This window comes from Nansenia antarctica, assembly GCF_963989245.1.
Source record: "Nansenia antarctica genome assembly, chromosome: 1".
NCBI classification, from domain to species: Eukaryota; Metazoa; Chordata; class Actinopteri; order Argentiniformes; family Microstomatidae; genus Nansenia; species Nansenia antarctica.
In genome coordinates, this window is record NC_137674.1 from 32510928 (window position 1) to 32529157 (window position 18230).

The 18230-nt window shown below is 46.1% G+C and overlaps 1 protein-coding gene across 1 annotated transcript in view; it reads right to left on the reverse strand.

Annotated features, from left to right (window-relative positions):
* Positions 1 to 17256, reverse strand: part of fsip1 (fibrous sheath interacting protein 1) — a gene marked incomplete at both ends in the record, with an annotated part of 40060 nt that extends 22804 nt beyond the window's left edge. The window contains 8 exons of the mRNA XM_080550290.1: positions 2835 to 2996; positions 11708 to 11827; positions 12030 to 12139; positions 15849 to 15944; positions 16069 to 16150; positions 16558 to 16712; positions 16873 to 16936; positions 17083 to 17256. Of these exons, the coding sequence (XP_080406416.1) occupies positions 2835 to 2996; positions 11708 to 11827; positions 12030 to 12139; positions 15849 to 15944; positions 16069 to 16150; positions 16558 to 16712; positions 16873 to 16936; positions 17083 to 17256 (963 nt within the window). The remainder of the gene's footprint in view (positions 1 to 2834; positions 2997 to 11707; positions 11828 to 12029; positions 12140 to 15848; positions 15945 to 16068; positions 16151 to 16557; positions 16713 to 16872; positions 16937 to 17082) is intronic.
* Between the last annotated feature and the right edge of the window lie 974 nt (positions 17257 to 18230).

The window sequence follows — 18230 nt, forward strand, 5'->3', positions numbered from 1 at the left end:
CGGGGGGTTAACTCTCCCCTGCTTTAGGTCCGCGGGGGGGGGTACCGCCGGTCTCTAGAGAGTCAGTCCACCCTCACGGACCCAAGGCTTTCGCCAGGGAACATCCTGTTGAAACAAATGTACTGGAATTCGAGGTTGCTGAAGTTGGACGTCTTCACTTCCTCTGGAAATTCAACCCCGTCGTTTTGGCTGCTCGTTGTTGCTGATGAATGACGGAGCCAATCGAAACAGTCACAGATTCGAGCCGTGATCCCCTATGACCAAGTACGCACTGAGGCCTTCGGAGAAATGAAATAACTGTCTCTCTTCCAGGTCAAATGTAACAGGTCATCGATCTGAAAATGTCGCAAACACTCACATGAGATGATTCCAGAAGGCAAATCTGTTAGACGTTTTAAGTCGTTCGAAGGTTAACGTGATATTCGTGTTGTTTAAAAAGAGCGATTATGCTTCGTTTCGTCCGCTGCGAGCGAGAGAGAGACGGTTCTAAAGATGTTTCTTTCCTCCCGTAACTTGGTGGTATGGATGGACAAGTTACTCCAGTCCTCCCAAACGGTTTCAATTAGGAGTCCAACTTGCCCAAAGCTACAGCCAAGAAGAAAGGCCATCACAAAACAAAAGCATATTTACTTTTATGACCACCCTCGGATTTACCGCCCCTACAGTGGAATAAACGACTAGTTCTGAACGTGATTTATCGAGAGTGTAAGTCTACCTTTATGCCACAACTGTGAACTATGATTAAGCGAGGGATGGAAAAAAAAACTGCCCATTTCGTCCTGATAGATGCGAAGCACGGTACGGACAGATTAAATAGCCGGTTTTCACAGAGCCTTTAAGACGGTGGACCCCTAGGACCTGGCATTCAAACACAGAGAGCTCTTTATGAGAGTGCACGTGAGTGTGCAGCATCACACTGCATCAGTGACTTTGACCACACAGTGTCACAGGCCTAGGCTTGGTAAGGCTGCCACATTCTGTGACCTCCTCATCCCCACTAGCCCCCTGTACAGTTTCCCTACTATAAATAAATAACCCAACAAAAAGTTATTCTTCCTTCTTCTAGCATTGTAACTGCCAATGGCCCCTGGTCATAGCATAGATTACTTTTTCTTACGATGACTGATGGATTGGATAGATGATTCACTTACTTAGACAAATGTATTTGTTGTAATGCCAAAAATTTCAATGTATTTCTGAGAGTAATATCATTTGAAGGGTGGAGCAAATCTATGGTGGGAAAGACTGACAACCGTCTGAAACCTTACATAAATATGTCTACCAGCCTTCTCCAACACTATAAATACTCAGGATATTACGAAATAGGTCTACAACTCGAACGTGCCATTACAATGGAGGGATTACAAGGGCCATTCTTTTTCCACGTTGGGGTCCAGAGAGTGATAGTAGGAAATGGTGCCGTAGGTGCATAAAAATCCATAACAAACCGTTTTTTACGATGTCAAAAAACATCTCCCCCAGTGCAGCAGCAGATGACAGAGCTGACGAGCGTGCCATCTGGCCTTGTAACCTTGGCGATAAGGCACTGAGATAGTTGTCGCTGACCTCACGTCTACGAGCAGCCCAACAAAAAGGGTTGAATGTAAATCCGGTGCCAACATAACAGACTTTAAATGACAGTAAATGTCCTGTGTTAGGTAAGGTACCCCAAGCAGGTACCCCAAAGCAGTGTCCCCTTATTGAAGGGTTACTAGAACTGATGTTGTAAACTGTCTCGATTGCTCTTCACTATTGAAGTGTTTGACAGATGAGAGCAGAGAAACAGCCAGTAGCTGCAGTGACTCAACTCTTTACATTCTGCACTGAGGCTGTTTGACACACAAACGCTTGTGCTTTCTGAATTAATGATCACTATTATTTTCTCATTAGAATTCACTTTGAAGGTAATGAAGTTTAAGCAAATGTTTAACAACAAGCAGTTGAGAGTTGACGTCCCAAATTCCACATGAGCAGATAGATGTCCACACAGTCAGAGAACAGTACGTCCAATCAAGACACATGGAGATACTGGAAACAAATAACCAGGTGCATCCCATGAACACAATGTTCCCTTTCTATGTCTTGAAATCTCCTGAGTGATTGTTGTTGTCGCTCTCTTGCCAAGCCTAGACCTTGAATTGTCTTCAATGTTGTATCATTATTAATAATAATAGATTTTACTTAAAAGCGCCTTTCACAAACTCAAGGACACTGTACGGAAAGAAAAGAAATGATGAATGAATTCTTTCAAGTGCTAAATAAATGTTTATCACTTAAAATTACAATTAAAAAGGAAATTAGAGACTATACGCCTTACATAGATTTAAATGTACACATCATATGTGTTTATCCAATTCACGGGGCGCATACAAAAAAACATCAGAAAAGAAATATCAAAAGTGCATAACCTCAGCCTAGCTCCGCCTCTTAACCACTGCTTTGCTGAAAGCTCAGACAAAATAATGTATGCTCGTTTTATTTTGAGGAGAATTTTACAAGAGGCAAACTATGCAATTATGTTGCCTTAAGACGTGGATCTTGTGGAAAGAATGACTCAGTCTTACAGTAGTTCTAAAGTTAGAAACTCGAAGCTCACAGAATATCACACTTTCCCCCTTGGGTTGAGGGGTGGGGTGTGGGTCCCCTGAGGTCTAATGAACAAAACATTTACAAGATGCCTGCAGTTGATGTCCCACTGTGTTGACCTTGTAATACGCCTTAACGACCTTGACTCACCCACAGCTCGGGACGGTGTTTTGAGTTATGAATGGGACCGTGAGCTGAACAGAGAGCTATTATGTTCTAGACAGCAGCAAACTGTTTTTAGTACACACCTGAGGCACACTGCGGTCAGGGTAGGAGCTCCTCACAGACAGGAAGTCTTGGACAGGAAGGAGGAGCTGGAGCCTGGAGTCGATGCGGATGAGTTGGTCGCGTTCTGACGGCTCCGGGGTGTAACCCTCACCCAGTGGTACCGGTACCGCCCACATGTCTCCCTGCGGGGGGATAACATCACATGAGACAAACAAAAGGAAAGTGTTTGAGCTAAGGATGGGCTCTCTGCTGCTGAGTTTGGGAGTTGCAGAGACGTATGTTTGAGAGTGTGCCTGAAGAAGGTCTATGAACGACTGAAAGCTTGTGAAATAAATAGATTTTATTTTTTGCAGTTTTGAGTGTGCGGATGCTTCTTTTCAGCCCATTTGATACTCTTCAGCTCCAGCACCTCAGCTAAATCTGATTACGGATGAGCGGTGGTATTTTCACTATTTTGGAGTTTCAGAGATTAAAAGTCTCAATTCTGTCATGAATACAGTCTCTCCTCTAACAACTCCTCTAACAACTCAAATAGTGTCTCCCCTCCTCTCCTCTAACAACTCTCAGCAGCATAATTCGATATGACTATGAGGGCCTAAACAGCTTGTATTCATTCAAAATGTGACATGAATTAAGGACAAATCTTTTCCCCCGGATTATTATTATCATTATTATCCAAAATACTAAATAAAACTAACCTCCCAAATACTGTCACAAGCTGTCGCATTCTCTTTAAAAGAAAGGCAGCCTGATCTTCGATCCAACCCTCTCTCCTCCAGCCGGCGTTTACATATTTTTGGAAAGAGGACATCGTGCTGATCACACTGCTCCACAACGCTTGCCAAGTATTCTCCAACCAAAATGCCAAATATTTAACAATGGCTTCTGACTCACACTGAGGGACTGTCCTGTTAAGACCCAGATTATATCATATGAAACAGCAGGGTGGGTGGGTGATGAGCTCAGGGGTGAGGTAAGAGTTGTACAACGGCCCTGGTGCTAAGCCTTGAGGCCTCCGCAGCTCACGGGCCCTCGGAGAGAGCCAAACCCTCCTAAGCTGTGAGCTCCTCAGCCCACCAGAAATCACAGAGAGCAGGAGAATCAATGTAACAGTAATGTAACAGTAAATGGTAAATGATTCACAATATGATAGAGGTGTGGACCAGAGCACGAATCCTGGACTTCAAAATTACCCATATGAAGATGAGTAGACTATTATTTATCAGTAGAGCTACTGTAGTAGGTAGTATCTACTGTAGCAAGCCATTCATTTGGATTCAGTTTAGCTACACACACACACACACACATAATCCACCTGTGAATACCGTTCATATCTGTCACCCACTTCATCCTTATGTATACCTACACATCATAATCCATCTGTAAATGCCACTGTATATATCTGTATATCATTCCATTCCTATTATGTTTATTACTCCTGTTATTATATTACCTTACTGTTTTTATTGCTGCTGCAATGTCGAGGAACCAAAACCTAAGAATTGGACTCTCTTATACTTGTATAATGGGATGAAACAATAAACTTGATTCTGATTGGCTTGGCACATCATCGTTTAGTGGTAGTGGTTAGACTTGTCCTATGCATCCCAAATGCACTTTCTTGTACCATTTCAATGAATCCCTTAGATCAACAGTTTACCCCCCAACCATTTATTTGCAGGAAGGATAATAAGATCAAAGTCTAGCCTGAATAACTACGAAACAACAAAGGGAGGGTTTTGAGTCTAACCATGGTAACCTGATTCTGTTGGTCCTTTGGGCATCTGTGAGCAACGTTGGCCTATACAGGGAGAAACAGGAAGTCTGTTCAGATCCAGTTAAGAGGCAAAATGTAGAAAACAACCTTGGTGTTGACTAACAGCCACATTTGCCTCTGGAACGAAAAGTGAAAAACCCCAATCTGAAGAAAAGGCTAGTGCATATTCATTAGGCCATCGATACAATACGATAATGATACATAGACCATAAAAAATGATGATTCAGCCTGAGTAGTTTGTGAACACTGCCATTAAAAAGGGGACAGTCTAATTGCTGGGCATGTACAGTATACACTTGACACACTGACAGACCAATCAGCTGAGACCAGGAAGTGAAACACAACAGCATTGATCTCGGATGAAACTCTTGAAAACAATGAGCTATCCAGGGTGCTGAAGGCAGCGTTCAACTTATCTAGACTGTTGTGATTCATGCAGCATAAGTTCTTCAGTTCTTCAGCACCCTTCATCAATGTATGAGGAACCATGTGACCTTGAATGGAAAAAATTGCCTAAAAGTTGAGGAAAATGGTGTCCTGTGTCCTACATTGCCGGGGCCTGTGGCTGTGTTTATCGAGAGAGGCAGCGTTTTAAAAACCAGCACTCTCTCTTTCTCTCTCTGACGCCATATGTTTCACCCCGGGTGACCAGCAGCGCATTATGAAGCTGAGGATCGTATTAGTAACGGAGCATCATAAACATGTATCAGTAGAGCAGAGAGTCCGCAGTGTGGCCTGTGGTTGATTAGGAGTTCTGCCGAACCCTGCCAAGTTTCCTGTCTGCATGTCCCCCCCCCTGCCGTCCGTCCACCATAGCCTCTCTCCTCGCTGTGACAGTTGCCATAAAGACGGTCTCCCTGTCCAACACAGCCAATCAGAACAGCACCGCACAGCCTCTTTACAATAACAGGAAGTCCTTGTCGAACCGATAAAAAAATCCCCTAAACATCTGTGCACCCCTCGGTTTCGGTTTTGATATCCGCAGCACAATTACCCCGCACCATTGTTCTAAAGTCAAGGAAAATATCATAAATACGGCAGCCAGACTTAAAAAAAATAAAAAAAATAAAAAAAATAAAACTTGGCGAGAGGTCTTCAGGGACGCATGGCAGCGCCGGGTCAGACTAAATGGTACCGTGTGTGAGAGGTAAGTGCTAGTCTAGGTCCTCTCGTCAACACTGCCAAGCACGGTTCATCACATCTGACCACAAACTCAGCTCTGCACTTAACAGCTGCCAAAGAAGCCATTAGGAGGAAAATGTGCACCTGAAAATTAAGTTGGTACGGTACGGTGTGTGTGTGTGTGTGTGTGCGTGGCACACTGCATATTCCAGGTGGCAGAGTAGGCTATCAGATTAATCATCAAAGAAATACATGAGGCTTCTCAAATGCACCTGGCTGACACTCTCCTTCGTAAGGACACACTCAGCGTAGGCCTACGTTTTCTCTTAATACTGATTCCTCAATGATGTGGAGCGTGTCTATGTTCCCACAACCCAATGTTCCCACATTAAGTAATCTAACTAACCTGTTATGTACGACAGTGTCATTGTCTTTGCAGCACTTTGTTGCCCTTTACGACGTCACGTTACGTACGTCTGTTAGAGCTTTACGGCGGTGTGTGTGTGTGTTGTCAGAATGAATGGCACATGGCAGTAAACGGAGCTCAGTTTGTATACCTGTGTGGATCTACATTTATTAGCACAACACAAACATAATATTGGCGACGAAGATGGCTGAATTTACTTTGCCACCACCGGCACCTTTCTTGTCTCTGCCCGGCGAGCCTCCTATTCCGTGGGTAGGATGGCTGGATGACTTTACTGTCTACCTAGCTTGGACTTCACAGAACTTTCCAACAAGCGGAAAATGGCGCTGCTCCGTCACTGTCTCGGTACGGAGGGTCAGAGGATATTCCGAGCCCTCGGCTGCGCTGAGACCTACGAGGAAGCTGTCGCTCTCCTCACTAATCACTTTGCCGGCAAACAACGGGTGCTTCTCCGGCGGTACAAGCTACGAAAACGGCTTCAACGCCCCGGTGAGTCTGTTCTGAGCTACGTGACCGATCTCAGGGATCTGGCGCGAAAATGCAACTACGGGGTGATTCACGATCAAATCGTACAGGATCAGCTTATTGAAGGGACATTGTGTGAGAAAATCAGGGAGAAATTACTTTTGGAGCCAGATGAGCTAAGCTAACACTAGATGATGCTCTAGCTAAAGCCATGCAGGTAGAATCAGCGTTACAGTGTACTAGCATGCTGACTGCCAGCTCACGCTCCGACTCCGCCTCCACGGCCTCACTCACGCAACAGCTTCAGCCTGCCTACCAGGACAGCCAAGAGGACACAGATGCGTGGTTCCCAGTGCAGCAAGCTCGCAGACAGGGGAACACACGTAGCTCTGATAGCTGTAATAACTGTGGGGCTAGCTCACACAATGCACGGGCTCCTAACTGCCCAGCTCGAGGGCAGACATGCAGGAACTGTTTGAAGCCCAACCATTTTGCTAAAGTGTGCAGGTCTGCTCCTGCGGCTCATCCCCCACAGTCCAGACCCCGCTCAACTCGCAGCGACCATACTGAAATTAGAACTGTGTCTACAAACCATGTGAGCTTTAAAACATGCACAGTGCAGCTGGGTGAGGTCAGCCTTCCCTTGTTACTGGATACAGGCGCGGCTGCGTCTCTTCTCAATCTCAGCACCTACAACAAATTCTTTGCCCACCTGCCATTGCAGCAGCCCTCCACTCCTCTGTGCGGATATGATAGCTCTAAGATAGAGATTGTGGGCATCCTTCAGGTACCAGTGCACTATGGATCTAAGCACATGTCTGCATTCCCATTCCACATCGCTAAGCGGGGTGCCAATCTGCTGGGCCTCGACCTGTTCACGGGCCTGGGATTCACACTGCATGACGACAGTGGGTCAGCCATTCAACATGTCACCTCCACCTGGGAGCAGAAATGGCCAGCGCTGTTCGATGGACTGGGTTGCCTCACAGCCTTCACACACAGACCCTTGGTGAACACAGAGGTGTCACCAGTCATGCAGCCCCTGCGCCGGATCCCTCTCGCTCTGAGGGATGATGTCACAAAGGAACTCAACATGCTGCTGCAGGCAGGCATCATCGAGCCGGTCAACGCCGCCCCCTGGATTTCAAACCTGGTCATCGCTAAGAAAAAGTCAGGGGGGTTGAGAGTCTGTGTGGACCTGCGGTCTGTCAACAAGGCGGTGATTCCAGATAAATATCCCTTGCCTACCTCAGAGGAGCTGACCACCCACTTCTACGGCTCCACGGTTTTCACAAAGCTCGACCTGCGCCAGGGCTATCTCCAGGTTCCCCTCCACCCAGCCAGCAGAGACTTGACAACCTTTGTATCGCACGCTGGGGTCTTCCGGTACACCCGAATGCCTTTCGGGCTTAGCTCCGCCCCCAGCTGCTTCCAGAAGGTCATGACCACCATCCTTGCTGGTATCCCTGGGGTCGCGGTGTTCTTGGATGACATCGTGGTCCATGCCCCAGATGTGCCAACACACAACGAGCGGCTTCACAGGGTGTTTGCAGCCCTCCTGGACAATAATCTGACCCTGAACACAGAGAAATGCTCCTTCGCCGCTACCGCCATCGACTTTGTGGGGTTTCGCCTCACAGCAAAGGGCATCACACCTCTCCTGTCCAATGTCGACGCCATACACCGGATTCCGGAGCCCACCTCTGCTTCCCAAGTAGCCTCATTCCTGGGCATGACAGCTTATTACCTACGGTTCCTGCCCCACTACTCTCAGACCACAGCTCCCCTTCGCCAACTGCTCAAGAAAGAGGAGCCATGGAAGTGGACTGCAGCATGCTCAAGGGCGTTCCACTCGCTGAAGATCCAGCTCACCACAACCCCCATCCTGGCCCACTTTGACCCGTCCAGCCCTACCCTCGTCACCTGTGACGCCTCAGCCGGGGCGGTGGGTGCCGTGCTCTCACAGGTTCAGGACGGCGTCGAGCGGCCAGTTGCCTTTGCCTCCAGGGCTCTTAGCCCCACCGAACAGAGGTATTCAGTCGGCGAACGCGAAGCTCTAGCCTGTGTCTGGGCATGTGAGAGGTGGCACCTCTATCTATACGGCCGGCGGTTCACCCTCCGTACAGACCACCAGGCCCTGACCACACTGCTGTCAGCCTCAGGCAGTGGGCACAGGCCTCTCCGTTTGCACAGGTGGGGGGAACGGCTCAGGCAGTATGACTACCAGCTCAGGTTCACCCCGGGGAGGGACAACGTAGTGGCCGACCTCCTCTCTCGGTCTATCGAGGCCCCCACCCCAACTGTCTCTCCGGATGACGACACAGAGCCAGAGCTCATCCAGATGTTGCATGGGCCCCTGCAGACGGCAGTGTCACTAGAGGAGCTGCAGCGGGAATCGGAACAGGACCCTTTGCTATCCACCCTGCGCACCTACATACGCACCGGATGGCCATCACGGGTGCCGGAGGATCTGGCCCCGTTCGCTAGAGTACGGCACGAACTCTCATGCTGGGGGGACGTCTGTGTCTCCAGGGGCCTCTGCACTGTGATCCCAAGTGGCCTGCGTGCGCGTGTCATGTCCATGGCGCACGAAGGTCATTTGGGCATAGTGAGGGTCAAGCAACGATGCCGCGACCTGGTGTGGTGGCCAGGCATCGACCGTGACATCGAAACAATGGTCAAGGACTGTGCACCATGTCTGCTCAGCGGGAAAAGTGGGTTGCCAGCCTCAACACCCCGGCAGCCTACCCCGTGGCCGCCCCGCCCATGGGGCATCTCCAGCTTGATATCTGTGGAGAGATCCATGGCCGAGGGGTCCCGCACCACCAACGCTTTCTGGTGGTGGCATACGACCTCCACTCCAAATGGCCTGAAGTGGTCCCAGCAGGAACGGTCACAACACGGACCATTATTGACATCCTGGATGGCCTGTTTGCTAGATGGGGTCTGCCACTCACCATCACCACAGATAATGGGCCCCAGTTCATCTCAGCAGAGTTCTCGGACTTCCTCCGCACCAAGGGGATCAAGCACATCCGCACGGCATACTTCCACCCTCAGGCCAACGGGGGGGTGGAACGTTTCAACCAAAGCCTTAAAAATGGGATCCGAGCACATCTGTTCCAGGGGTGCACATTCCAGGCCGCACTCAACCAAACACTGTTGCACTACAGAGCTAGTCAGCATGCAACAATGCAGACCTCTCCAGCATCCCTCATGCTTGGCCGTGAGATGGACTTGCCACTGAACAGACTCAGGTCCCGGGATGCAGTGACACCTGCAGCAGGCAGCACCCGAGATGCTGCTCAAGCAGCAGTGGCCACACATCAGGGGGAGATGAAGTGACGCTTCGACAAGAAACGTGGAGTAAAGACCACCACCATCAAGGTGTCCGACTGGGTTCGGGCCCGTAGGCCCCAGCGACATAACAAGATGGCATCTTTCTGGTCTCAGCCCCTTCAGGTGACACGTCAGCTGGGGCCAGCCACGTTCCTGCTGAGCGACGGATCCCGCTGGCACGCCAGCCGACTGCGGAGGGTGCCTGGTCCTCCTGGGCCTGCCATGGCCACACTGCTGCCAGCAGCCGGTGCAGCAGAGACAGATAGAACTGTCTCAAAGGCCTCGAGTCCTGTACTGCTAAGGGCAGCTAGGCCGCCCCAGGCTCCGCCGCAGCCACTGCCTATGTGGCCTCCACCCGCTCAGCCTCTACCTGCTGTTCCTCTTCCTCACCCTCCTCCACCTAACCCTGGCTTCCTCGCAGGGTCACAGCCCAGGGGGGAGGTCGATAGGCCACAGCGGGAACGGGCTCGCCCTGCACACCTCCAGGACTATGTCACTAAATTTCACACATAGGCCTTCAGGCCCTACTCCTGTTTGACTGTTACTTTAGTTGTTTGAGTTTTGGAAAGGGGGGGGAAATGTTATGTACGACAGTGTCATTGTCTTTGCAGCACTTTGTTGCCCTTTACAACGTCACGTTACGTACGTCTGTTAGAGCTTTACGACGGTGTGTGTGTGTTGTCAGAATGAATGGCACATGGCAGTAAACGGAGCTCAGTTTGTATACCTGTGTGGATCTACATTTATTAGCACAACACAAACATAATATAACCCTAACCCTAACCCTAGCCATAGCCCTAAACCTATTCCTAACCCTAACACTGACCCTAACCATAACCCTATTCCTAACCCTAACCCTAGTCCTAACCCTAACACTGACACCTATGAAATATTAGAAATGTGGGACCATTGGGTTGTGGGAACATAGGGATGACCCCCAATGATGCACCAAACTCCAGGTAGGACCATAAGTAGTGATATATTCTCTACTGTAGATTAAATCTTCCTTCTTCTAGCATTATGACTGACAATATAATACAAGATAATGCCCCTGGCCCGAGCAGAGATTAACGTTTTCTTGCGATGACTGATGGATAGGCGATTCACTTACTTAAGTCGCTTTGGATAAAGGCGTCTGCTAAATGTCCAAAATGTCGGCCTCCTTGCGATTTGCGGAGGACACTTTATAGTATCTATCTGGTAATTAGCAGCTTTATGGAGTCAAAAGCCGTCACCCAGAGGATGTCTTCTACACCAAGTGGTCATCAAAACATGACAGATTATCTGACCTACATTACAACATCTGTACCGTAGGTCAGAATCCAAGTGAGTTATAAGTTCTCGTAAATGTTTACTAACTAAAATTGGCAAATAAAGGTTAGACCACTTCCAACGACATCTGGGAACTCATGATATAATCAGAGGGACAGCCATAATGCCGACATGCCGCTCTGCATTCTAAATGATGCACGCGGGGATAAACATTTAAATAATTATGTCATGATGTAATGTAATGATGAATACTTTTAATCAGTAGTTTGAGATCCTAATGAGTCAATTGTGTGTGTGTGTGTGTGTGTGTGTGTGTGTGTGTGTGTGTGTGCGTATGTGCGGGCGTGCAGGCGGGCGGGGGCGGGCGGGGGCTGTAGGGAGAGAGCATGGACAGAACACCTGCTCACATGCTGCTCCCTAGATCAACAAGTTTACGGTAAGCACTTGAAGACGTGAGAGGCCTTCTCCATCGGGGCTGGATGTCCGCCTACCTCCCAGTCTGCCTTCCCTGCCTTGTCCTCTCCCTCCTCCTCCACGTCTCTGAGCAGCTCTGCCAGACGATCCCTCTCCTCTTGGGTCATCTGCACATGGCCCCCTGCGCCACTCGCCAACTGTCAACGTTTCACACGGTCGTGACAAGAAGACACCGTCGTAGAGCAGATCAGATCACAGTTCTATTCAATCAGACCCAACAGTATTTCTCTGGGTTGATACTAAGGGTAAATATTTTTCCCCAAGAATTGGAGATACAAACAGATGAGTCATGTGAAACAGTCTGACACTAGACTTGGCCTGAGGTGAACTTTGACATACCTCAATGTTTTTCTTCACAAAGTCTTGTTTCTTCTTGCCCCTGGGAACTTGACACTGGCTGCCTTCTGTCTGGTATGAACTCCTCTCCTCTTGACCCGCTTCAACAGACTCTGCCGTGTCAACACCCCAAGGTTTTTACATTATTGCAAATGTGTAATTGAATGCAATACTCATTATGGGTCAAAAACTAGAAACTAAGTGAAGGTTTGCAGACACATTGAGTGTCATTTCATGAGGTCTATCAAACACAAGCAAACTGGGAGGTGTATGTGAACAGTCTGGTAGGAAACCTGTATGTTAAACCCAGAAATAAAAGTTCTGTACAACCAAAAAACAAGGAAAGACTGAAAGGCCGAACGGACGAAGCGCAAAAGCAGTTATATTGTTTCCTGGGGTTATATCGCCATCTAGTGGAGGGAATACATACAACAGATTTTCAGTGGGTCACACACAGATACATCTGATTCATCGTCTCATCTATAGGCGAGTCAATATATGGTTTAACCCCAAAAAAATTGATACAAAAGGTTTTTCAATGGATTCTGGTAGTATTGGGCGTGCTAAATAACATACTAAAAGTCGACCAAAATCGACCCCTCAGAAAGCCGTCATTTCCAAGATGGCGTCCCAGATGGCGCCGGGGCGATTAAAATGGCTATATCTCAAATTAAGAAAATGGTGCAAAGGATTTCTTAACTGATTCTGGTACATCTGGGCATGCTCACTAACATACTAAAAATCTAGGAAAATACACCTTCCAGAAAGGCTTCATTTTCAAGATGGCGTCCAAAATTGCGGCTGGCCAAGCTTAAAATGGCTATATATATGTCAATAGAAAAATTATATAAATGATTTTGTCATTTGATTCTGGTACCCCAAGTACCCCTAGACATACTTAGGAACATACTAAAGTTTTAGGGAAATACACCTTCCGAAGAGGCTTAATTTTCAAAATGGTGTCCAAAATGACGACTGGGAGCATAGAATGCCTGTATCTCAAATGGGAAAAAATTCTAAAGGATTTATAAACTGATTCTGGCACCTCTATACATTAATAACGAGCAAAATATCTAGCTAAATATATCTGCTAGGAATGCATCATTTGCATCATCAAAATGGCTGCCTGTAGCTTATTTTGGCTAAAATTAAAATTGGTTATTATATTCAACCTAGAAAGCTGGCTTTGGTGTTGAACACAAAATAAATGACCCACTTATTGTGGTCTTTAGGCCTACTCATCATCATCTTCAGGATCCTCTGGGAGAAACTTGTTATGTGGATTGTCACATTCATGAAGTTGACATGGTCCACAGACAGTAGTACAAGGTAGTCCATATTTTCTGCATGAGCAGCGAAGTGTCTTGCAGGCAGTGGTACAGTTACAATGAATGACCTTCAAGAGACTGTCTGGAGCAGCATTCATTGTTGACATGAATGGGACAAATCTATTGTCCTGCAGGTTCCAGCCCCAGTCTAGAGCATCTATACCATCATCTGTTCCCATCCAGACCATGACCTGGTAGTATGCTCTACGACAGTGGAAATTGGTAGCAGATTCAGTTGGTGGTAGACGTTCAGGCGTTACCGTTGATGAAGCTGAGACAACCTTCTTGCTGAAAATGTTATATCTCATTTTTGCAAGCGAATCTGTGCACTTTCCACCAAAAAAGACAGCCATTGCTTGGCACCCAAGGTCATCGATCACATCTGTTGTCTGGTTTGGTACAGTGAATGCATTGGCACAAGCCTGAAGGACAGGATCCCCTTTTACAAGTTTTTGGAATGCTGTCTTTTTGCCAACTCCGAAGATCCGGGAAGTTGTGTCACAGCCAGTCACAGCATGGATGAACAGCAACTGAGAACACACATCCTGTCCGAGTACTTCTTTCAAATGGTTTATGGCGTACACTTTAAAACTGCCATCAGCTTTCGACTTGTCTGATCTGAAATAAAGGCCCTTGCTATCTCTCTGTGCATAGTAAAGAAGTAAGACGAGGTGATCAGTATCTTCTCCAATCAGCGTCGTGGTGTGAAGAAGAGATGATCCCACTGCGGCCCTTACTATGTCTACATCAGCATCTCCAAGTGAATTGACCACAGTGCAATCTCGTTCTTTCAGTTCATCACTTATCATGTGGATCAGTTTCTGTTTATTCAGATCTCTTGACAGGAACTCCTCCTTCTTACCTGAGAACTCTGTCTCAGCAGTGAAGTTGACAATGGGATGAATATTGTTTCCTCTTCTTTGATGTGTGTTGTCTTTAATGGATGGCCCATCCTGATAGCCATCAAACACAATGGTTGTAGCTGAGCCATAATGTTGGATGGTGAAGTCTGCATATGACTGTGCAATTTTACCATAGCTTTGTCCGTGCTTCCATTGTATTCGGTGAAGGAGTGAATCAAGAACATAATGCTCGGTTTCTGGTACAGAATCTAGGATTGCATCACTTGCATGATCACAGATCGCGTGCGCTAGTTGTGGTTTATCAGCTTTGCGGAAGACGTTTCCGGCTTCAAAGAGGGCAGGAGGGAAAGGACTGAGTTCGTAACGCATAACCTCCTCCAATGACAGCTCTCCAGTTTGGGAGACAATAAGGAAACGTTGAAAAAGAAGTGCAGAATCAATGATTCGATCAGGAGCAACCTTGATAGACGATTTTTGTCCAAGGGTTATGGCTTTATCCTTTCTACTAAATGAAAATGTGAATGCCGGCTGTCCGATCATTTTGTGCATGATGTTGGAGCTGAATGAGTACTACGCCAACTACAGCTCCTTCTACAACACCACAGACATCCCCCCGCCCAACATCCAACCTGCGTAGGTCATCAGAGGGCCCTGCTGGGAGACCGCCATTGGCATTGTTAGATATACATACAATATCTCTATATATATACAACACTCTCTCTCTTTCTCTCTCTCTCCCTCTCTCTCTCTCTCCCTCTCTCTCTCCCTCTCTCTCTCTCTCTCTCTCACTCTCTCCCTCTCTCTCTCTCGCTCTCTCCCTCTCTCTATGCTGTAGGCCTATACGTATTATTAATATTTTTATATTTAATAGTTCATATTTTATAATATATAATATAATATTTGATGGCGAGTGCCATACCTTGCCATACCAAAACGACGCCTATGTTGCACATCTGGTTAGATGCCGAACTGCGTTTCGTTGTCTTAGTACTTAGTACTCTATCTATAGTCCCACTGCCCCAGCTGTAGGTGAAGGTCTATACAGTGTATATATTTTAACAGAATTGTATTCTGTCTATGGCCGTATTCTTTCTATGGCCGTATTCTGTCTATGGCTGTATTCTGTCTATGGCTGTATTCTGTCTATGGCTGTATTCTGGAAGGTGTATTTTCCTAGATTTTTAGTATGTTAGTGAACATGCCCAGAGGTACCAGAATCAGTTGAGAAATCCTTTGCACCATATTCTCAATTTGAGATATAGCCATTTTAATATCTCCACCGCCATCTGGGACGCCATCTTGGAAATGGCGGCTTTCGGGGGGGTCGATTTTGGTCGACTTTTAGTATGTTATTTAGCACGCCCAATACTATCGGAATCCATCGAAAAACCTTTTGTATCAATTTTTTTGGGGTTAAGTGCTTTTTTTTCATAGATTGATTCACCTACTAGTGCTCTAACCAGGCAGCACAAAAGAGATAAAGTAGAAAATTGCATTTTTGGAGGGTAATTCAAAGTCTTCTCTCAGTCCTGTCATCTTGGCATAACGTAAACAATAACGACTGATGAGTGAGATTATCGAGACATGAGACAGCCTTGTTACTCTTACGCTCTAGGATATTACAACCGTACCTTCCTCCTCCAGTTTGTTCTCTGTCTCATACTCTTCGTCAGGTACTTGAGTCCCAAACACAGGAACAAAGTCAGCCTCCTCAAAGGATGCTTGCGCTTGGTTGGTTGAAAGAAAATCAAGAGTCACAAGTCCACTCACACACACATCAAAATAACATTCTATTACTGCTAGTTTCTCTTTCTAAAAATCATGAAATATTTAGCAAGCCTATCCACTTACAATTGGCGGGAGTCAGGGCCAAAAACCTCCTTGTATTTTCAGCTTCATCTGAACCTTCTGAAGATCTTTTCGGCAGTATCTGCTGCAGAGGAATTGACATAGATACATCACAGGAGAAAGGACACACGCAGGATAGCAGAGCAATATGCCCAATGTTTGTATTTATTTATCAAAGCCACCACAGAACCACTCAACGATTCGACAGATGTCTTCTTCAAGAGCAAGGGTGTATATCTATGCTGGCTGGCTTTGATAAATAAATTAAAATAGTAAGCATATTCAGTGTGAACAGAAGCAGTGTGTGATTTCCCCCGTGGACATTTTTACACAGCCTCATTTGGAAACTTGGCACAATCCACTGTAATCTTGGCTGCTAGGATTTTATTTTGAACATAAATACACCAACTCATGTACTGGCCTATGATTTCTTAATTTTTTCAAAAGAGAATATGAATAGTAGTCTATGTGCATTTGTATCCCTTTTCTTACCAGTAGTTCTTGCCATAGTTTCTGATGCAGCTCCTTCCCTCTCCTCTTGACCTCTTTTTCGTCCGAGATCCTTGAAGCCAGAACTTTGTCGAGTCTTCTCATTTTCATGATGGCCTTCTGGAGTTGTGGATCTTCATTCTCCTCGTCAGATAAATCTGCAAAGGACGGGAAGAAGAAGCACAAACAAACACAGGTCGTTGATCTGATCTGTCCACTCTCTGTATTTCGAGACATCGGCCTATGAAGACATCCTGATGATGATTGTTCTCGTTCTTTACCACTGTGGTGGTGCACTTATGGTAGAGGCAAACTAACCTTTATCAAAAGGCAGACTTCCTTCTGGAGAATTGTTGAGGTTTTCTTCTGAGTAGCTCTGATCCTATAGGGAGAGTCGTTTGCTTTAAATGTGTCTCCCTTTACACCTTTCATAATGACTTCAAAAGCAATGCATTCGTGGTAGACAGACTCTTATATTTTGTATGGTCAGCTATCCTAATCCAGTGCATTTAAGCATTCATAAATTACCTGAATATCGGGGGCATCATTGCTGAGCACCTCCAGGGACCTTGGTGGGCTGGTCGGACAAGCTCTCCCAGTTCCAACCTCAGGCAGGAACACTGACACACGGCTGCCTGGACGAGAGCGCTCTCTGGATGCGGGACGGGAGATGTCATCTAAACCTCCCCTGGTTATATCCATGGTGTTTGACGTTGTTAGCCACAAGTTAGCTAGACAACAACAACAACAACAACAACAACAACATTAGACACAACAGTCGACAACAACAAAAACATTAAAGACACAACAACAACAACAAAAACATTAAAGACACAACAACAACAACAACAGCCAACCACAACAACAACAACAACAACAACATTAGAGACACAACAGCCGAATCACATGAATTGATTGTTAATTGATTGTTAAATGAGACACCGCATCAGCAATAACCGCTAATAGTCCAGTCAATCTAACTCAAAAAAAGGCCCAACCCAGGAGAAATTGCAATAGTAATGTTTCATAGTTTTTATTGTTCCTAATACCCTCCTGCATCATATACTAAAAGTCTTAATTAATTAATTTATTGGATCATACTTTTTTCAAGGTCAAAAGAGGTTAAACAATGTTTTAGAGTGACGCCATCTGGGTAAAATGGTGTTAATATTGGAGGGCCTATGTATACCTATCCAACATATTTGGTGTCTTTTCCTATGTTTTGGGGGTCAATCTTTCCAATAAAACACTTTTTCAGAGGATATTCTTAAGTCTTATACCTGTATTAGGGGTACAACTACCCCAACACCCACTTATTTGCCAAATGTGACGCCAGACAATGTTTTCATCAATCAGTTGCCAACATACACTTTCAGTTTTTTACATATTCTGAAAATACAGATTGTAAGCTTTCAAATGATGTGTCTCACATTGAAATCGGACAGAAATTGAAGACGACACGAGTATTTGAATGTTGGTGCACCTCAAACACAGAATGGGAGAAAAGTCACTGATGAAACCACAACAAATGCTGCTAACAGTGTTACATCGCTACGAACGTCTAACTGCATTTTTATAAGATCACAACATACTGAGAGAACATCAACATGCTAAAAACACATAACTACATATTTATGAAAATACATTTTAAAACTTAAAGTTGCGTGTTATGAGAT